We start from the raw sequence: 22500 nt of genomic DNA on the forward strand, positions 1-22500 counted from the left end.
TGCATTTCGGGGACCGACACAAATGTGTGTAAGATTTGAGTCAGAGTGGTGGAACAACATTGTCGACCATTAAGACAAACATCTTAGAGACTTGCTAACTAATCGTCCATTTGTCTAGTGGTTGTAAAACGTATTACATGTATGTGAGCGTGTCTTCCAAAGTAAAAAAAATGTTTGAACCACTGATTTAGGATAATTATTTTTGTTCATGCCATCTTTTACATTAAAATACGATGGAATTGCAGGGTTTTTGTCAGGCTTGCCACTGACAGTTTGTTTGTGTTTTAGTTTTTTCTCTGTGTGTGTTTAGTATTTCCTGTTTTTAGTTCCTGTCAGCGCTCTTATTTTGTCTGTTTCCTGTTTTTTTCCCCCCTGTGTGCTGTTTTCCCCTCAGCTGCAGCTGATTGGCACCTGGCCACACCTGGTGTCAATCAGCCCGCTTCTGTTTGAGTCTGTTTTTGTCCTCCGGTCAGTTGCTGGATTATTGATTTGTTGATGTCACTTCTTGTCGCTCTTGTCATGTATTATCGCTCCTGTCGTGTCTTTGCAGCGTAGCGGTAAGCTATATTCGTTTGATGTTTGTAGCTTACTGAAAGAAAGTTTGATCATATTACGCCTGTACTGGCTCACCTGCACTGGCTTCTGTGCACTTAAGATCTGACTTTAAGGTTTTACTACTTACGTATAAAATACTACACGGTCTAGCTCCATCCTATCTTGCCGATTGTATTGTACCATATGTCCCGGCAAGAAATCTGCGTTCAAAAGACTCCGGCTTATTAGTGATTCCTAGAGCCCAAAAAAAGTCTGCGGGCTATAGAGCGTTTTCCGTTCGGGCTCCAGTACTCTGGAATGTCCTCCCGGTAACAGTTCGAGATGCTACCTCAGTAGAAGCATTTAAGTCTCACCTTAAAACTCATCTGTATACTCTAGCCTTTAAATAGACCTCCTTTTTAGACCAGTTGATCTGCCGCTTCTTTTCTTTCTCCTATTTCCCCCCCTCCCTTGTGGAGGGGGTCCGGTCCGATGACCATGGATGAAGTACTGGCTGTCCAGAGTCGAGACCCAGGATGGACCGCTCGTCGGGACCCAGGATGCACCGCTCGCCTGTATCGGTTGGGGACATCTCTACGCTGCTGATCCGCCTCCGCTTGGGATGGTTTCCTGTGGACGGGACTCTCGCTGCTGTCGTGGATCCGCTTTGAACTGAACTCTCGCGGCTGTGTTGGAGCCACTATGGATTGAACTTTCACAGTATCATGTTAGACCCGCTCGACATCCATTGCTTTCGGTCCCCTAGAGGGGGGGGGGGGGGTTGCCCACATCTGAGGTCCTCCCCAAGGTTTCTCATAGTCAGCATTGTCACTGGCGTCCCACTGGATGTGAATTCTCCCTTCCCACTGGGTGTGAGTTTTCCTTGCCCTTTTGTGGGTTCTTCCGAGGATGTCGTAGTCGTAATGATTTGTGCAGTCCTTTGAGACATTTGTGATTTGGGGCTATATAAATAAACTGATTGATACTTTTTTTTTGTTCCCTGCTTCCATTTTGTTCTTTCATTTTACAAGTACCACTTCGGTTTTCTTGCTCGCTACCCGTTAGCTTCCACGGTAGGCCCCTTTTTGTTTTTGCTAGCGTCCATGCTAAGTCTCCTTTTTGTTTCTAGCTCCCATGCTAGCTCTCTTAGTTTGTTATCCGCCTCGTGCGCGCTTTGTGTTAGTACCCTTTTGTTTGTTCTTGTTCTATTATTTTAATTAAATCCTTTTGTCCTATTCGATGCCTGACAATAACTTTGACAATTTTATGTCGCACAATCTACTGCCCAGTTAAGGCAAAGCGCACGCCGCTAATTGCGGAAACCATTGTGGTGGTGAGGGCAAAAAGCAAGCAGATTGGCAGCCGCTTAAAGCCGCTTTGAGAGGCAGTTGGGCGCCCAAGAATGTCTGCCAGGTGTATTTCTGTCATCAACGTTTAGTTAACATTTAAAAGGTATTAAAAAAAAAAACCCACATTGTTCCCCTCCTGACCTCATTATCGTCCCACAAGAGCGCCATCTCCTAATCCGCGCAGGAAAGATAGGAAAAATCAAAGCCAGTGCCAAAACATCCTTATCAGAAGACGCTGGGGAGGGACAGCAGATGGACGGCAAAGCGACGGCGGGACTTTATCGCCCCAGCGAGCCTTCTCCCGGGCCTCATTGTGTCGCTTATCCCTGAAACGGATGTCACAAGAGAGGGATGAAGATTAAGCCACCCGTGCACTTTAAACTTTGCGGGCTTTTCCTCGCTTTTAAGCGCCACTGAGGGGGGGTAGGGGCTAACCTGGCAAATGGCGTGGCCTGAGAAGGCAGACATCTGCTGTCCAACCTCTGGCATCCTGCGTCTCGCAAAGATTATGTGCTGCTGTAAAGAGGGAGGCTCTAAACTGTTATTGTGCCAGGAAAAAAGCCCACTGACACTAAAAGGAAGGATTCAAACAGACTGACACTTTCAAAGTGCTTGCATTTTCTTTTTCCCAGCTCGTCAACACAACTTCTTTTTACTCCTCTTTATTTTGAGGGCGGGTGTTGTTGATAAGCAGGATTCTAGACTTTATACAGGGGGTGCCAGGCACACCCTACACCGGTGGTCAGCAACACGCGGCTCTTTAGTGGCTCCCTGGAGCAAGGATTGAAAATGGATTTGGTTTTAGTACGTTTTTGTTTGAGGACAAACATCACACAAACCTTCCCAATTGTTAGAAAGCTCACTCTTTAATAATAATAATAGATTTTATTTGTAAAAAGCACTGCGATGAGTTGGCGACTTGTACAGGGTGTACCCCGCCTTCCGCCCGATTGTAGCTGAGATAGGCACCAGCGCCCCCCGCGACCCCAAAGGGAATAAGCGGTAGGAAATGGATGGATGAATGGACTTTACATTGAACAAACTACCTCAAAGTGCTACAGTGTATTGAAAAAAATATATATATAAAAATAAGGTAATAAAAATAAATCAAATATAAAAACTACAACCTAATAGCTAGAACTAGTATGCATATATCTATAAAAAGCTTTTTTTTTTTTTTTTTTTTTTTTAAAAAAGCATCCACAGTCTGTGGTGCCCTCAGGTGGTCAGGGAGAGCGTTCCACAGACTGGAAGCGGCGGAGCAGAAAATCCGATCTCCAATAGTTTGTAACTTTGTCCTTGGAGGTTGGAGGAGGTTAGCCTGTTTGGAGCGGAGGTGTCGTGTGGAGGATTTGGGGTTGAGTATTTCTTTGAGGTAGAGAGGCACTGGTGAGTTAGTAGGGAGACTTTGTATTCAATCTTGAGTGGAACAGGAAGATAGTGAGTTGGTGTGATATGGTCATATATTCGCACTCTCATCAGGATTCTAGCCGCACTATTCTGTATGTATTGTTTAGCTTCTGAGTGTTCTTGCTGGGGATCCTGACAAGAAGTGTGTTGCAGTAGTCAAGCCTTAATATGTTTTTATATGAGTATTGGGTGAACATCGTTATGTCCTACTAATTTCGGCAGTTCTTGAACTCGCTAAAGTATGCGAAGTGTGACGCAACAGCTTGTTTACATGTAAAACCTGCCACTCCTTTGTCTCGTTTTGTCCACCAAAAGTTTTAGACTGTGCGTGAATGCACAAAAAGTGCACTGTGTTGATGTTATTGACTTGTTGGAGTGCTAATTACGCATATTTGATGTGCAAGCTAATCAATGCTAACATGCTATTTGGGCTAGTTGTATGTACATAGGGGCTTCACGGTGGTAGAGGGGTTAGTGCGTCTGCCTCACAATACGAAGGTCCTGCAGTCCTGGGTTCAAATCCAGGCTCGGGATCTTTCTGTGTGGAGTTTGCATGTTCTCCCCGTGAATGCGTGGGTTCCCTCCGGGTACTCCGGCTTCCTCCCACCTCCAAAGACATGCACCTGGGGATAGGTTGATTGGCAACACTAAATTGGCCCTAGTGTGTGAATGTGAGTGTGAATGTTGTCTGTCTATCTGTGTTGGCCCTGCGATGAGGTGGCGACCTGTCCAGGGTGTACCCCGCCTTCCGCCCGATTGTAGCTGAGATAGGCGCCAGCGCCCCCCGCGACCCCAAAAGGGAATAAGCGGTTGAAAATGGATGGATGGATGTACATATTGCATCATTATGCCTCATTTGTAGCTATATTTGAGATCACTTAATATCCTTTAGTTTTATCTTCTTGTATATAATTTAGTTTTGCATGTCTCATGAAACATTATCGGTATGTCATAATGGCTGCATTTCTGAGAGTTTTTTGTGGGCCATGTTGTTCCAGACCACAGCAAACGTTACCAAGCATCTACTTTGTTTTAACAATCAAGAATATTTCAGTTGTTTGTATCCTTCAGTGTGGGGACATTGTTGATTATCATGTCATGTTCAGATGTACATTGTGGACGCCATCTTTAATCCACAGTAAGTCTTTGCTGTCGTCCAGCAATCTGTTTTGTTTACTTTGTCGCCAGTTCAGTTGTAGTTGTGTTCTGCATACCCTTCCCTAAGCTTCAATGGCTTTTGTTAGGGGCACTCACCTTTTGTTTATTTTCGGTTTAAGCATTAGACACTTTTTTACCTGCACGCTGCCCCCCTGCTGTTTCCGACATCTACAAAGCAATTAGCTACCTGCTGCCACCTACTGATATGGAAGAGTATTACATGGTTACTCCGCCGAGCTCTACACAGCACCGACACTCAACAACAACACAACATTTGCAGATTATGATTACTGGTTTGCAAAAAATATTTTTAACCCAAATAGGTCAAATTAGATCATCTCCCACGGCACACCAGACTGTATCTTACAGCACACAGGTGGTTAAATTAACCTAACGTGCCAAAGTTCAGGCAAAGAACCAACTAAGGCTATGAGACAACTCTAGTGTCCTGCTCTATTTCACATTCTCATGCAGTCTTTGACCATAACGCCACCACCACCTTTGACTTAATTATCTTGTGTTGTCAGCTATTTAGACCAGTGTTTTTCAACCACTGTTCCGCGGCACACTTGCGTACCGTGAGTTATTGTTTGGTGTGCCGTGGGAGTTTATGTGAATTCACTTAATTGGGTTAAAAATAGTTTTTGCAAACCTGTAATTATAATCTGCAAATGTGCTGTTGTTGAGTGTCGGTGCTGTCTAGAGCGGTGTTTTTCAACCACTGTGCCGCAGCACACTAGTGTGCCGTGATGTATTGTGTAGTGTGCCGTGGGAAGTTATACAACTTCACCTAATTGGTCCAAAAAATATCAATAAGTATAATTTGCAAATACTTTGCAGTGTAGAACTCGGCTGATCCCAACATGCAGACCACAGAGTGCAGGTAAAAAAAGGTATATAGCGCTTCAGCCAAAAATCAATCAATCAATCAATCAATCAATCGTTTACTTATATAGCCCTAAATCACTAGTGTCTCAAAGGGCTGCACAAACCACCACAACATCCTCGGTAGGCCCACATAAGGGCAAGGAAAACTCACACCCAGTGGGACATTGGTGACAATAATGACCCAGTGGGACGTCGGTGACAATGATGACTATGAGAACCTTAGAGAGGAGGAAAGCAATGGATGTCGAGCGGGTCTAACATGATACTGTGAAAGTTCAATCCACAATGGATCCAACACAGTCGCGAGAGTCCAGTCCAAAGCGGATCCAACACAGCAGCGAGAGTCCCGTTCACAGCGGAGCCAGCAGGAAACCATCCCAAGCGGAGGCGGATCAGCAGCGCAGAGATGTCCCCAGCCGATACACAGGCAAACAGTACATGGCCACCGGATCGGACCGGACCCCCTCCACAAGGGAGAGTGGGACATAGGAGAAAAAGAAAAGAAACGGCAGATCAACTGGTCTAAAAAGGGAGTCTATTTAAAGGCTAGAGTATACAAATGAACAAAAGGGAAATCAAAAGGCAATGAAGCATAGGGATGGCTATGTCAAACTGGACTGGCTACAAAGTAAACAGAAGCAGAATGCTGGACGACAGCAAAAACTTGCAGAGATGGCGTCCACATTGGCAATCAACAATGTCCCCACAAAGAAGGACAGTAAAAAAACTTCATTAGCCTTGCTTGCTAACACAAAGCAGGTGCGGGAAATAGCGCTCAAAGGAAGACATGAAACTGCTACACCAAAATAACAGAGAAAAGAAAAAACTAAAGCACTACACACAGGAAAACACCACCAAACTCAAAATAAGACACCAGGAGGACCTGGCGGAGTTTCATTTTTTAACGTTTTCTGCTGGTGGTGTTATCCATCCATTTTCTACCGCTTATTCCCTTTTGGAGTCGCGGGGGGCGCTGGCGCCTATCTCAGCTACAATTGGGCGGAAGGCGGGGTACACCCTGGACAAGTTGCCACCTCATCACAGGGCCAACACAGATAGACAGACAACATTCACACTCACATTCACACACTAGGGCCAATTTAGTGTTGCCAATCAACCTATCCCCAGGTGCATGTCTTTGGAAGTGGGAGGAAGCCGGAGTACCCGGAGGGAACCCACGCATTCACGGGGAGAACATGCAAACTCCACACAGGAAGATCCCGAGCCTGGATTTGAACCCAGGACTGCAGGAACTTCGTATTGTGAGGCAGACGCACTAACCCCTCTGCCACCGTGAAGCCCTGCTGGTGGTGTGCCTCTGTATTTTTAAATGAAAAAAAATGTGCCTTGCCTCAAAAAAGGTTAAAAAATACTGGTCTAGAGCTCGGCAGAGTAACCATGTAATACTCTTCCACATCAGTAGGATAATTTATTTGTAGATGTCGGGAACAATGACGATGGTTTGCAGGTAAAATCATATCTAATGCTTAAACCAAAAATAAACAAAAGGCGAGAGCCGCTAAGAAAAGGCATTGAAGCTTAGGGAAGGCTATGCTGAACGAAACTAAAACTGAACTGGCTACAAAGTAAAGAAAAACAGAATGCTGGACGACAGCAAAGACTTACAGCGTGTGGAGCAGCAGACGGCGTCCACAAAGTACATCCGTACATGACATGACAATCGACAACAAAATAGGAGTACACACAGGAAAACACCAAACAACTCCAAATAAGTCATGATGTGATGTGACAGGTGGTAACAATACACCTACATTGAGACAAAAGCTATAGTGATGCATGCTTGCTTATGCTTTAAAGTCATATCCAACCATTGTGAGAATGATTTTTTTTACCGTCAATATCGGCTGCTGATTTACATTTTATAATCTTTTCTCCTGGTCACTTTTGGGAGAATAAACAAACAGCGATGACAACACCTGGTATTTTGGTCGAGGTTATGTCAGATTTCACCTTATTCATGTCTTACAGTTTTCACCATTTTTTCCCGCCCCAAACAGGCCCGCCCAGGCTGTGTGCCGCCCTAGAGCACCATCATGCTGGCCTGCATTCAAAGACGGCAGAACCTCTCCTCGTCCTCGCAGCATCTGACCTGCATGCCTAAAAGCCTGGATGTCCTGACGCCGCCATTGCTGCTGCCGGTTCCACCGCCACAGCAGCAGCAGTCATGCAGACATAAAGGTGAGCTCATGGTACAAACCCCGTTTCCATATGAGTTGGGAAATTGTGTTAGATGTAAATATAAACGGAATACAAGGATTTGCAAATCATTTTCAACCCATATTCAATTGAATGCACTACAAAGACAACATATTTGATGTTCAAACTCATAAACTTGATTTTTTCTTGCAAATAATAACTAACTTAGAATTTCATTGCAGCAACACGTGCCAAAGTAGTTGGGAAAGGGCATGTTCACCACTGTGTTACATCACCTTTTCTTTTAACAACACTCAATAAACGTTTGGGAACTGAGGAAACTAATTGTTGAAGTTTTGAAAGTGGAATTCTTTCCCATTCTTGTTTTATGTAGAGCTTCAGTCCTTCAACAGTCCGGGGTCTCTGCTATCGTATTTTACGCTTCATAATGCGCCACACATTTTCCATGGGAGACAGGTCTGGACTGCAGGCGGGCAAGGAAAGTACCCGCTCTCTTTTTTTTCTCAAAGCCACGCTATTGTAACACGGGCTGAATGTGGCTTGGCATTGTCTTGCTGAAATAAGCAGGGGCGTCCATGAAAAAGACGGCGCTTAGATGGCAGCATATGTTGTTCCAAAACCTGTATGTACCTTTCAGCATTAACGGTACCTTCACAGATGTGTAAGTTACCCATGCCTTGGGCACTAATGCACCCCCATACCATCACAGATGCTGGCTTTTCAACGTTGCGTCGATAACAGTCTGGATGGTTCGCTTCCCCTTTGGTCCGGATGACACGATGTCGAATATTTCCAAAAACAATTTGAAATGTGGACTCGTCAGACCACAGAACACTTTTCATCAGTCCATCTTAGATGATCTCAGGCCCAGAGAAGCCGATGGTGTTTCTGGATGTTGTTGATAAATGGCTTTTGCTTTGCATAGTAGAGCTTTAACTTGCACTTACAGATGTAGCGACCAACTGTAGATAGTGACAGTGGTATTCTGAAGTGTTCCTGAGTCCATGTGGTGATATCCTTTAGAGATTGATGTCGGTTTTGATGTGGAATATTTCCAGTAAAAGTTGGACTTGTCCTGAATGTACATTTTGTGCCATTTTTCCACTGTCATTAATTGTTTGCAAGAGAGGACATTTTCGTGACTTTGTGGACTATTTCCAGTTAAAGTTGGACTTGTTCTGATTGTATTTTTTGTGCTATTTTTACACTGTCATTAATTGATTGCAAGAGGGGCAATTTGAGTGACTTTGTGGACTATTTCCAGTAAAATTTGGAGTTGTTCTGATTGTATATTTTGCGCCATTTTTCCACTGCCATTAATTACTTCTAAGTGTGGCAATTTTAGTGACTTTGTGGTGTGGACTATTTCCAGTAAAATTTGGAGTTGTTCTGATTGTATATTTTGTGCCATTTTCCCACTGTCATTAATTGCTTGCAAGAGGGGCAATTTTATTGACTTTTTGGACTATTTCCAGTAAAAGTTGGACTTGTTCCAAATGAACATTTTGTGCCATTTTTCCACTGTCATTAATTGCCTGCAAGAGTGGAAATTTTAGTGACTTTGTGGACTATTTCCAGTAAAAGTTGGACTTGTTCTGATTGTAAATTTTGTGCCATTTTTCCACTGTCATTAATTGCTTGCAAGAGTGGAAATTTTAGTGACTTTGTGGACAATTTCCAGTAAAAGTTGAACTTGTTCTGATTTTATATTTTGTGCCATTTTTCCACTGTCATTAATTGCTTGCAAGAGGAGTAATTTTAATGACTTTTTGGACTATTTCCAGTAAAAGTTGGACTTGTTCCAAATGAACATTTTGTGCCATTTTTCCACTGTCATTAATTGCTTGCAAGAGTGGAAATTCTAGTGACTTTGTGGACTATTTCCAGTAAAAGTTGGACTTGTTCTGATTGTAAATTTTGTGCCATTTTTCCACTACCATTAATTGCTTGCAAGAGTGGAAATTTTAGTGACTTTGTGGACTATTTCCAGTAAAAGTTGAACTTGTTCTGATTGTATATTTTGTGCCATTTTTCCACTGTCATTAATTATTTGCAAGAGGGATAATTTTAATGACTTTTTGGACTATTTCCAGTAAAATTTGGAGTTGTTCTAATTGTATATTTTGTTCCATTGTGGTTTTCTGAAATGTTCCTGAGTCCATGTGGTGATATCCTTTAGAGATTGATGTCGGTTTTTGATACAGTGCCGTCTGAGGGATCAAAGGTCACGGTCATTCAATGTTGGTTTCCGACCATGCCGCTTACGTGGAGTGATTTCTCCAGATTCTCTGAACCTTTTGATGATATTATGGACTGTAGATGTTGAAATCCCTAAATTTCTTGCAATTGCACTTTGAGAAACGTTGTTCTTAAACTGTTTGACTATTTGCTCACGCAGTTGTGGACAAAGGGGTGTACCTCACTCCATCCTTTCTTGTGAAAGACTCAGCATTTTTTGGGAAGCTGTTTTTATACCCAATCATGGCACCCACCTGTTCCCAATTAGCCTGCACACCTGTGGGATGTTCCAAATAAGTGTTTGATGAGCATTCTTAAACTTTATCAGTATTTATTGCCACCTTTCCCAACCTCTTTGTCACGTGTTGCTGGCATCAAATTCTAAAGTTAATGATTATTTGCACATAAAAAAAAATGTTTATCAGTTTGAACATCAAATATGTTGTCTTTGTAGCATATTCAACTGAATATGGGTTGAAAATGATTTTACAAATCATTGTATTCCGTTTATATTTAACACAATTTCCCAACTCATATGGAAACGGGGTTTATATAACCCATTGACATCTTAAAGAATTGAATCCATGTGATGCTTTAAAAAGGCAAATGGAAGGCACAAAAAGCCAAAAGGCTTGTTTCCATTGTGGTCCATAAATGTGTGATTAATCTGATTAAAAAAAAAATAATCATTTGACAGCGGTTTCTTGCCTTCTAATGTATTAGAACCTTTTAAATAGCCATAAAGGTTCTGAGCCGAGGCTGTAAAGAGATTTTATTCCCTGGATGAACTCTCTGCCTTTCCTGTTATGAAATATTAATTGGGAATCAGTGGAGAGCTTGTTTGCTAAACCCTGGAACAAAAGCCCCTGCTTCCCCCCCCTGAGCAGAACCGGGGGTGACTTGGTCATGCTGTTCACCCGCGGGGACTCGGACCCTCCGAGGCTGGCATTTCCAGCCCAGCAGGAGGAAACGGTGTCCCACCTGTGGGAGCCCGTTCCGTGTGGCCTCCGCTGGAAATAAGTCCAGTTAAAACGAGGACGAGCCTTTAGTCGCTGCTGCGCTTTTGAAAGCCATTTCCATTTTTAGCTGTCAATAAAAAGGACTTGAAAGCTCCCCGGCCACGCAAACCCAAGAGGACCATTTCTGTGAAACGACTGTAAGGAATTATGCGGCTGGGAGTGAATGAACGCCCCGCTCTCTTATCTCGGCTTGAAAGCCCGGCCTGAAAATGCTTCTTCTTTTTTTTTTTTTTTTTTCCCCCTCCCACTCCGCCTCCCCGATGCTGCTGGCCTTGCCGGGGCCCGGCTTAGAGGAGGGGGGGGGGTAAAGTTTGCCCAAGCTGGGCAGAGCGCCACGGAAACAAATGAGGAGTGACACAGGCGCTGAGGAGTGCCTCATGGAGCACGCAGCGCCAAGTGTTCCAGCGCCAGGTCACGCCCGGGCGACCTGTGAAAATGGGGCGGAATGAGGGTGTACTTTTATTTTGGCGTGTTTACCAAAAGGGGAAGTCATAAATAGAGAGGTTAAAGGCCTACTGAAAGCCACTACTACCCACCACGCAGTCTGATAGTTTATATATCAATGATGAAATATTAACATTGCAACACATGCAAATAAATTGCAATTTTAAATTTCCCGCTAAGTGTCCTGTTGAAAACGTCGCGGAATGTCGACGCGTGCTTGTGACTTTATTGGTTGGAGCGGACATTTTATCCCAGCACCACTCACGGCTAAAAGTCGTCTGTTTTTATCGCAGAAATACACAGTATTTTGGACATCTGTGTTGCTGAATCTTTTGCAATTTCTTCAATTAATAATGGAGACGTCAAAGAAGAATGCTGTTGGTGGATTGCAGCTGCCTTGAGCTAAACAAACACAGCCGGTGTTTCTTTGTTTGTTGTGAAGCTTTAATATGGAACGGAGCAGTCAAGCGAACATGGTTCTCTACCACATGTCGACCGGCAGGTTTCGGTGAGAAAATTGTGGTAATAAGTCAGCTCTTACCGTAAACAAGAGCGGAGCTTGTGTCGATCCTCCTGCAGCTGTCAAAGAGGCAGCTGCGACTTTCTTGGCTCCTCCATGGCTTCCATCAGAGACACTGGCGGTCACCGCAGCCCTCCGACTTTCAGGTATGACTTTAGAATCTCACTAAAACAATAGTAACAGAATAAGCAGATAAGGGATTTTCCAGAAATATCCTCATAAATGTGTCTAATAACATCTGAATCGCTCCCACTGCCATCGCTTCTTTTTTCTAGTGATTCACTTTAACTTTCCTCATCCACGAATCTTTCATCTTCGCTCAAATTAATGGGGAAATCTTCGCTTTCTCGGTCCGAATCGCTCTAGCTGCTGGTGGCTATGATTGTAAACAATGTTCAGATGTGAGGAGCTCCACAACCCGTGACGTCACGCGCACATCGTCTGCTACTTCCGGTACAGGCAAGGCTTTTTTTATTAGCAACCAAAAGTTGCGAACTTTATCGTCGATGTTCTCTACTAAATCCTTTCAGCAAAAATATGGCAATATCGCGAAATGATCAAGTATGACACATAAAATGGACCTGCTATCCCCGTTTAAATAAGAACATCTCATTTCAGTAGGCCTTTAACGTAAGAGGAATTCAAGTGCAAGCGTGCTCCGCTGTCGACATACCCCAACCTTTACCTGGCAACCCTCTCTACGGGAAGTACAGACACCTCACATTTCAGGAACAATCTTCCCGGGAAGCAACACAGGGGTGCCTCAACTTGAGATTGTTTAGAGCTAAGGGCTGTCTCTCAGCTCATCGTTATGCTTGAAGCAAACAATGAAATTACAAGCATCGCCGCCATTAGGGAACCCTGTAAGATCCTAAAAACTTATTCGGGTGTTACCATTTAGTGGTCAATTGTACGGAATATGTACTGAACTGTGCAATCTACTAATAAAAGTATCAATCTTGTTTACTAGCATTAGTTTATAGCTAGAAATGGACACAACTTTGTTTTCCAACCGTGGGACAAAAGGATGTGAGTGTGGACATTTATCCATAAAAATATGAAAAAGTTGCAGAAAGGAAGGAGATGGCGTAACAAGAAATGGTCAAAACATGATTAGATTAGATAGATTAGATTAGATAGTACTTTATTTATTCCGTCAGGAGAGTTCCTTCAGGAAAATTAAAATTTTCAGCACAATCCCATTCAAGTTTAGACAAACATTACAGGGAGACAGAACAGGATCGCTGACGGGTCTGCCGGCTTCCAGCGCCCCTTACAAAAAAGATGAGATAAAGGTAAACAAAGAGCGTGTCGCTTCTAGTCTGCACCGTGCTAAAGCAGAATAAGTCTAACGTCAACTAAGAATGTTTAAAAGCCTACTGAAATGAGATGTTCTCATTTAAACGGGGATAGCAGGTCCATTCTATGTGTCATACTTGATCATTTTGCGATATTGAAAGGATTTAGTAGAGAACATCGACGATAAAGTTTGCAACTTTTAATCGCTAATAGAAAAGCCTTGCCTGTACCGGAAGTAGCAGACGATGTGCGCGTGACGTCACGGGTTGTGGAGCTCCTCACATCTGAACATTGTTTACAATCATGGCCACCAGCAGCTAGAGCGATTCGGACCGAGAAAGAGGCAATTTCCCCGTTAATTTGAGCGAGGATGAAATATTTGTGAATTAGGATATTGACAGTGAATGACTAGAAAAAAAATTCCACCTGAAAAGCTTCAAAAGTGGGTCCCCTCAGTTCCAAATGTTTACTGAGTGTTGTTAAAAGGAAAGGCCATGTAAGACAGTGGTAAGAACTTTTTTGCAATGTTTTGCTGCCATTAAATTCTAAGTTAATGATTACTTGCAAAAAACAACAACAAGTTTCTTAGTTGGAACATTAAATATCTTGACTTTGCAGTCTATTCAATTGAATATAAGTTGAAAAGGATTTGCAAATCATTGTATTCTGTTTTTATTTACAAATAACACAACATGCCAACTTCACTGGTTTGGAGTTTTGTATTATTTGCAGTCCCCGGCAGGACTTTTGGAACTCACTTTTGTGGCTATTTGGACAAAAATAGCTGTGTCAAGTAGTGTTGAGTGAACAGCTGCACACTGACTACTCTAACGTGAATTCATTTAAGTGTAGTGTTTTATCGATTAAACTTGCCTCATCTGAACATTGTTTACAATCATGGCCACCAGCAGCTAGAGCGATTCGGACCGAGAAAGCGGCAATTTCCCCGTTAATTTGAGCGAGGATGAAAGATTTGTGAATTAGGATATTGATAGTTAAGGACTAGAAAAAAAATTCCACCTGAAAAGCTTCAAAAGTGGGTCTCCTCAGTTCCCAAATGTTTACTGAGTGTTGTTAAAAGGAAAGGCCATGTTAGACAGTGGTAAAAACTTTTTTGCAATGTTTTGCTGCCATTAATGATTATTTGCAAAAAAAACAAGTTTCTTAGTTGGAACATTAAATATCTTGACTTTGCAGTCTATTCAATAGAATATAAGTTGAAAAGGATTTGCAAATCATTGTATTCTGTTTTTATTTACCAATTACACAACATGCCAACTTCACTGGTTTGGAGTTTTGTATTATTTGCAGTCCCCGGCAGGACTTTTGGAACTCACTTTTGTGGCTATTTGGACAAAAATTGCTGTGTCAAGTAGTGTTGAGTGAACAGCTGCACACTGACTACTCTAACGTGAATTAATTTAAGTGAAGTGTTTTATCGATTAAACTTGCCTCATCTGAACATTGTTTACAATCATGGCCACCAGCAGCTAGAGCGATTCGGACCGAGAAAGCGGCAATTTCCCCATTAATTTGAGCGAGGATGAAATATTTAAAGCTTCAAAAGTGGGTCTCCTCAGTTCCCAAACTTTTATTGAGTGTTGTTAAAAGGAAAGGCCATGTAAGACAGTGGTAAAAACTTTTTTGCAATGTTTTGCTGCCATTAATGATTATTTGAAAAAAAACAACAACAAGTTTCTTAGTTGGAACATTAAATATCTTGACTTTGCAGTCTATTCAATTGAATATAAGTTGAAAAGGATTTGGAAATCATTGTATTCTGTTTTTATTTACAAATAACACAACATGTCAACTTCACTGGTTTGGAGTTTTGTATTATTTGCAGTCCCCGGCAGGACTTTTGGAACTCACTTTTGTGGCTATTTGGACAAAAACAGCTGTGTCAAGTAGTGTTGAGTGAACAGCTGCACACTGACTACTCTAACGTGAATTAATTCAAGTGTAGTGTTTTATCGATTAAACTTGCCTCTTCTCCGCAAAAACTTTGTTGTAACATTTTGTCAGCTCGACAAATAAACCGGGAGCCATTAATGACATCCTAATGACCGGGCTTAATGGAAGTTGTCATGGCAACAGTACCCGTTTTCTTTTGTTTAGTTTTTTTTTAAAACAAAAGCGCCCCGCTCTTTCCGGAGTTGTCGCGTTAAATATCAGGACTCTCTGAGCCGTAATTAAGCGTGCGGCGCCGCCGCCGGCGTTATCGCGGCAAAGTGCTGGGGATAAGGATTCGGCGTGAAATGAAAAGACCTGCGCTCGCCCGCCGTGGCGTTTTGGAAATTATCGCGGAATAATGCATGAGCGTTATCTCATGTGAGAATCAAGACGACTGCCCCCCCACAGCTGGAGGTTGTGCAGCGGAGCTTGTCCAAACCCTCTCGTCCCCGGGGCTTGTTTTGCCCCATAAATCAGCGATTAAGTCCCAAGCGTTCCCAAACAATGAGGTATCTGCTCTAATCTGCGAGGAGCTAGGCCGGCGTGGGCTCCGAGTGGGACCACGGGAAAAAGATTAGCCTGTTTTTTATGAAGCGGCGGAGAGCGTGGAGTTTGCTCAAGGCCCGTTTCCATATGAGTTGGGAAATTGTGTTAGATGTAAATATAAACAGAATACAATGATTTGCAAATTCTTTTCAACCCATATTCAGTTGAATATGCTACAAAGACAAGATATTTGATGTTCAAACTGCAACTATTCATTAACTTTAGAATTTGATGCCGGCAACACGTGACAAAGAAGTTGGGAAAGGTGGCAATAAATACTGACAAACTTGAGGAATGCTCATCAAACACTTATTTGGAACATCCCGCAGGTGTGCAGGCTAATTGGGAACAGGTGGGTGCCATGATTGGGTATAAAAACAGCTTCCCAAAAAATGCTCAGTCTTTCACAAGAAAGGATGGGGCGAGGTACACCCCTTTGTCCACAACTGCGTGAGCAAATAGTCAAACAGTTTAAGAACAACGTTTCTCAAAGTGCAATTGCAAGAAATTTAGGGATTTCAACATCTACGGTCCATAATATCATCAAAAGGTTCAGAGAATCTGGAGAAATGACTCTAAAGCGGCATGGCCGGAAACCAACATTGAATGACCGTGACCTTCGATCCCACAGACGTCACTGTATCAAAAACCGACATCAATCTCTAAAGGATATCACCACATGGGCTCAGGAACACTTCAGAAAACCACTGTCAGTAAATACAGTTGGTCGCTACATCTGTAAGTGCAAATTAAAGCTCTACTGGGAAAAGCAAAAGACATTTATCAACAACATCCAGAAACGCCTGCGGCTTTTTTGGGCCCAAGATCATCTAAGATGGACTGATGCAAAGTGGAAAAGTTTTCTGTGGTCTATTTTTTGGAAATATTCGACATCGTGTCATCCGGACCAAAGGGGAAGCGAACCATCCAGACTGTTATCGACGCAAAATTCAAAAGCCAGCATCTGTGATGGTATGGGGGTGCATTAGTGCCCAAGGCATGGGTAACTTACACATCTGTGAAGGCACCATTAATACTGAAAGGTACATACAGGTTTTGGAACAACTTATGCTGCCATCTAAGCGCCGTCTTTTTCATGGACGCCCCTGCTTATTTCAGCAAGACAATGCCAAGCCACATTCAGCACGTGTTACAACAGCGTGGTTTCGTAAAAAAAAGAGTGCGGGTACTTTCCTGGCCCGCCTGCAGTCCAGACCTGTCTCTCATCGAACATGTGTGGCGCATTATGAAGCGTAAAATATGACAGCGGAGACCCCGGACTGTTGAACGACTGAAGCTCTACATAAAACAAGAATGGGAAAGAATTCCACTTTCAAAGCTTCAACAATTAGTTTCCTCAGTTCCCAAACATTTATTGAGTGTTGTTAAAAGAAAAGGTGATTTAACACAGTGGTGAACATGCCCTTTCCCAACTACTTTGGCACGTGTTGCAGCCATGAAATTTTAAGTTAATTATTATTTGCAAAAAATAAAAGTTTATGAGTTTGAACATCAAATATCTTGTCTTTGTAGTGCATTCAATTAAATATGGGTTGAAAAGGATTTGCAAATCATTGTATTCCGTTTATATTTACATCTAACACAATTTCCCAACTCATACGGAAACGGGGTTTGTAATATAATATGTGAGCTTTACATTTTCACTGCTGTGACTTCCTCCTGAGTGGTAAAACGTCAATGACGTGGAAGCCTGCACAGGTGTGTAATGGCTCACTGGGAATGTGAGTTATTATGAACACAGAATATGGGGAAGGGGACGACAGCCCACTGACTGATACAGAAAGCCCTCAAGATCGGCCTCAGCTTGCACCTTTTCACCTCACTGCCGTGCTGGCTGGATAAATACGTGCAGCATGGAGGGGGGGGCGGGGGGGTTGAAGGGCGAGCAGGCCTATTAGCTAATGAGGTTGCCATGGCAGCGATGCAGCGATGCCGCCGCAGTGGGAAGTGCAGCTGTGTTGTGTCTCGGCGGCGCTGACAGCGCTCTAATCTCTGGCCTAACAACAGCAGCAGGCTGACATTTTCACTCTCTATCTTTGAATTCTTCTTGCTAAATTAGCCGTCTTTCCCCCGTAATTGGCCGGCCTGGAAAATAGAGCACTTTTCTGCAATTATGCTTTTTAAATGCATCTTTGCACTCCCCTCATGAGAACCGCCTACACTTGTCATTTACGTTCATAAATATTCAACTTGCGAAAAAAGGACAGAAATGCTTTTGTACTTTTGCACAGAGGTCCAGAAACGTTATTAGAACCTGGTGGGTCTTTTTAGCAGCGCGTGTGCGTCTGGTGTGACGAATAAAACACTCGTCGGCTGGTTTTTAACGCGAGAAGCGAGTCTAAGAGCCAAACTTTGGCAATCTAATTAAGTTAGCAGCTCACACAGAGAAGGAACACATCGAAAAGTCAGGGGGAAAAAAACACTTTAGTCCACATATTAAGCTTTTCAATCTCAATCAATCAATGTTTACTTATATAGCCCTAAATCACGAGGGTCTCAAAGGGCTGCACAAGCCACAACGACATCCTTGGCTCAGATCCCACATCAGGGCTAGGAAAAACTCCACCCAGTGGGATGACAATGAGAAACCTTGGAGAGGACTGCAGAGATGGGTGACCCCTCCTCTAGGGGAGACCTGTGCAATGGACGTCGAGTGGATCTAACATAATAGTGGGAGAGTCCAGTCCATAGTTGATCTAACATAATAGTGTGAGAGCCCAGTCCATAGTGGATCTAACATAATAGTGTGAGAGCCCAGTCCATAGTGGATCTAACATAATAGTGTGAGAGTCCTGTCCATAGTGGATCTAACATAATAGTGTGAGAGTCCAGTCCATAGTGGATCTAACATAATAGTGAGAGTCCAGTCCATAGTGGATCTAACATAATAGTGGGAGAGTCCAGTCCATAGTGGATCTAACATAATAGTGGGAGAGTCCAGTCCATAGTGGATCTAACATAATAGCGTGAGAGTCCAGTCCATAGTGGATCTAACATAATAGTGTGAGAGTCCAGTCCATAGTGGATCTAACATAATAGTGTGAGAGTCCAGTCCATAGTCCATCTAACATAATAGTGTGAAAGTCCAGTCCATAGTGGATCGAACATAATAGTGGGAGAGTCCAGTCCATAGTGGATCTAACATAATAGTGAGAGTCCAGTCCATAGTGGATCTAACATAATAGTGTGCAAGTCCAGTCCATAGTGGATCTAACATAATAGTGAGAGTCCAGTCCATAGTGGATCTAACATAATAGTGAGAGTCCAGTCCATAGTGGATCTAACATAATAGTGGGAGAGTCCAGTCCATAGTGGATCTAACATAATAGTGAGAGTCCAGTCCATAGTGGATCTAACATAATAGTGTGAGAGTCCAGTCCAAGGTGGATCTAACATACAAACCCCGTTTCCATATGAATTGGGAAATTGTGTTAGATGTAAATATAAACGGAATACAATGATTTGCAAATCATTTTCAACCCATATTCAGTTGAATATGCAACAAAGACAACATATTTGATGTTCAAACTGATAAACATTTTTTTTTGTGGAAATAATCGTTAACTTTAGAATTTGATGCCAGCAAGATGTGACAAAGAAGTTGGGAAAGGTGGAAATAAATACTGATAAAGTTGAGGAATGCTCATCAAACACTTATTTGGAACATCCCACAGGTGTGCAGGCTAATTGGGAACAGGAGGGTGCCAGGATTGGGTATAAAAACAGCTTCCCAAAAAATGCTCAGTCTTTCACAAGAAAGGATGGGGCGAGGTACACCCCTTTGTCCACAACTGTGTGAGCAAATAGTCAAACAGTTTAAGAACAACGTTTCTCAAAGTGCAATTGCAAGAAATTTAGGGATTTCAACATCTACGGTCCATAATATCATCAAAAGGTTCAGAGAATCTGGAGAAATCACTCCACGTAAGCGGCATGGCCGGAAACCAACATTGAATGACCGTGACCTTCGATCCCTCAGACGGCAATGTATGAAAAACCGACATCAATCTCTAAAGGATATCACCACATGGGCTCAGGAACACTTCAGAAAAACACTGTCACTAAATACAGTTCGTCGCTACATCTGTAAGTGCAAGTTAAAGCTCTACTATACAAAGTGAAAGCCATTTATCAACAACATCCAGAAATGCAGCCGGCTTCTATGGGCCAGAGATCATCTAAGATGGACTGATGCAAAGTGGAAAAGTGTTCTGGGGTCTGACGAGTTCACATTTCAAATTGTTTTTGGAAATATTCGACATCGTGCCATCCGGGGGAAGCGAACCATCCAGACTGTTATCGACGCAAAGTTCAAAAGCCAGCATCTGTGATGGTATGGGGGTGCATTAGTGCCCAAGGCATGGGTAATTTACACATCTGTGAAGGCACCATTATTAACATACAGGTTTTGGAACAACATATGCTGCCATCTTTTTCATGGACGCCCCTGCTTATTTCAGCAAGACAATGCCAAGCCACATTCAGCACGTGTTACAACGGCGTGGCTTCGTAAAAAAAAAGAGTGTGGGTACTTTCCTGGCCCGCCTGCAGTCCAGACCTGTCTCCCATGGAAAATGTGTGGCGCATTATGAAGCGTAAAATACGACAGCGGAGACCCTGGACTGTTGAAGGACTGAAGCTCTACATAAAACAAGAATGGGAAGGAATTCCACTTTTAAAGCTTCAACAATTAGTTTCCTCAGTTCCCAAACGTTTATTGAGTGTTGTTAAAAGAAAAGGTGATGTAACACAGTGGTGAACATGCCCTTTCCCAACTACTTTGGCACATGTTGCAGCCATGAAATTCTAAGTTAATTATTATTTGCCAAAAAATAATAAAGTTTATGAGTTTGAACATCTTGGAGTGCATTCAACTGAATATGGGTTGAAAAGGATTTGCAAATCATTGTATTCCGTTTCTATTTACATCTAACACAATTTCCCAACTCATATGGAAACGGGGTCTGTACTCCCACTACGGTGGCGGTGGTACGCAGGAGAACGTTCTCCCGAGTGGGAGGGGAAGTGTTTTGAACCTGAGCGTGAAGCCAAATGTGCCGACTTGACTTCAGGTGTTAGGTGGGCCCAAGAAGAGCATGAGAGAGTCCTTGGTAAACAGTGTTAAGGTCTCTCCCGACATCCAGGATGTTATTGTGTCTCACAGTGCCTGCGCATAATGAGCAGTGTTATTGCTTGGTGGTTTTTTTCCCCTCCGCAGAATTCCCTTTTTAGTTAGTTAGCTTCAAGACTTCTCCTCTGCCGCCGCTCCTCCATCTTAAACACCCAATTTCTTTCTTTGGTGGGCTGGATGGCGTAGATTGGATCATTTTCAGGGTGGGTGGAAGGGACAGTCTCGCCCGGCGTGGGCCCCAAATGAAATAAACTCCCAAATCAATTTCAGACGGGGCGCGCGGCCGCTCTCTCCCCCGCAAAGCTGGAATTGCTTCTGTTATTGGAAATTAAATGAAGTGTCGTCTTTTTTTTTTTTTTTTTTTGGGTCCTTATTGCGGATTACGGCTTTCTCTTCACCGATGCAGCGCGTCAGAGTTTAATTTGAGCGCTTTGTCTTCATGAACCGCTGTGATTTACAACCCTGGTTCATTTATTGTTTTAAACGGGGGCCGGCTTTTTCAACCTTTACTGCGTGGCTTTGGCGTTAAGCAGCCATGAAATGACCAGAATAATGGTGTTTAAATCCAGCCTCACAATTCAATCCAGAGTCCAGTCCATAGTGGATCTAACATAATAGTGTGAGAGTCCAGTCCATAGTGGATCTAACATAATGGTGTGAAAGTCCAGTCCATAGTGGATCTAACATAATAGTGTGAGAGTCCAGTCCATAGTGGATCTAACATAATAGTGTGAGAGTCCAGTCCATAGTGGATCTAACATAATAGTGTGAAAGTCCAGTTCATAGTGGATCTAACATAATAGTGTGAGAGTCCAGTCCATAGTGGATCTAACATAATGGTGTGAAAGTCCAGTCCATAGTGGATCTAACATAATAGTGTGAGAGTCCAGTCCATAGTGGATCTAACATAATAGTGTGAGAGTCCAATCCATAGTGGATCTAACATAATAGTGTGAAAGTCCAGTCCATAGTGGATCTAACATAATAGTGTGAGAGTCCAGTCCATAGTGGATCTAACATAATAGTGTGAGAGTCCAATCCATAGTGGATCTAACATAATAGTGTGAAAGTCCAGTCCATAGTGGATCTAACATAATAGTGTGAAAGTCCAGTCCATAGTGGATCTAACATAATAGTGTGAGAGTCCAGTCCATAGTGGATCTAACATAATAGTGTGAAAGTCCAGTCCATAGTGGATCTAACATAATAGTGTGAGAGTCCAGTCCATAGTGGATCTAACATAATAGTGTGAGAGTCCAGTCCATAGTGGATCTAACATAATAGTGTGAGAGTCCAGTCCATAGTGGATCTAACATAATAGTGTGAAAGTCCAGTCCATAGTGGATCTAACATAATGGTGTGAGAGTCCAGTCCATAGTGGATCTAACATAATAGTGTGAGAGTCCAGTCCATAGTGGATCTAACATAATAGTGTGAGAGTCCAGTCCATAGTGGATCTAACATAATAGTGTGAGAGTCCAGTCCATAGTGGATCTAACATAATAGTGAGAGTCCAGTCCATAGTAGATCTAACATAATAGTGTGAGAGTCCATAGTGGATCTAACATAATAGAGAGAGTCCAGTCCATAGTGGATGTAACATAATAGTGAAAGTCCAGTCCATAGTGGATCTAACATAATAGTGAGAGTCCAGTCCATAGTGGGGCCAGAGGGAGACTGTCCCGAGCGGAGACAGGTCAGCAGCGCAGAGATATCCCCAACCGATGCACAGGCGAGCGGTCCACCCCGGGTCCCGAATCTGGACAACCAGCACTTCATCCATGGTCAATCAATCCGGCCCGCCGGTCATTC

General features: G+C 42.9%; 2 protein-coding genes across 3 annotated transcripts in view; one reads left to right on the forward strand and one right to left on the reverse strand.

Moving 5' to 3' along the window:
* Window positions 1–22500, reverse strand: part of cplane1 (ciliogenesis and planar polarity effector 1) — a 165729-nt gene that overhangs the window by 128442 nt on the left and 14787 nt on the right. Inside the window, exon 3 of the mRNA XM_061875724.1 lies at window positions 11760–11903. The gene's annotated coding sequence lies outside the window, so the exon portion shown is untranslated. The remainder of the gene's footprint in view (window positions 1–11759; window positions 11904–22500) is intronic.
* The window catches only part of LOC133535787 (protein FAM222A-like), a 63194-nt gene that overhangs the window by 38610 nt on the left and 2084 nt on the right, over window positions 1–22500 (forward strand). For both annotated transcript variants that reach the window (XM_061875734.1, XM_061875733.1), the window contains one exon: window positions 7358–7538. In XM_061875734.1, the coding sequence (XP_061731718.1) occupies window positions 7394–7538 (145 nt within the window). In that variant the 5' untranslated portion in view covers window positions 7358–7393. The remainder of the gene's footprint in view (window positions 1–7357; window positions 7539–22500) is intronic.

Source organism: Nerophis ophidion, linkage group LG17 (genome assembly GCF_033978795.1).
Source record: "Nerophis ophidion isolate RoL-2023_Sa linkage group LG17, RoL_Noph_v1.0, whole genome shotgun sequence".
Taxonomy (NCBI): domain Eukaryota; kingdom Metazoa; phylum Chordata; class Actinopteri; order Syngnathiformes; family Syngnathidae; genus Nerophis; species Nerophis ophidion.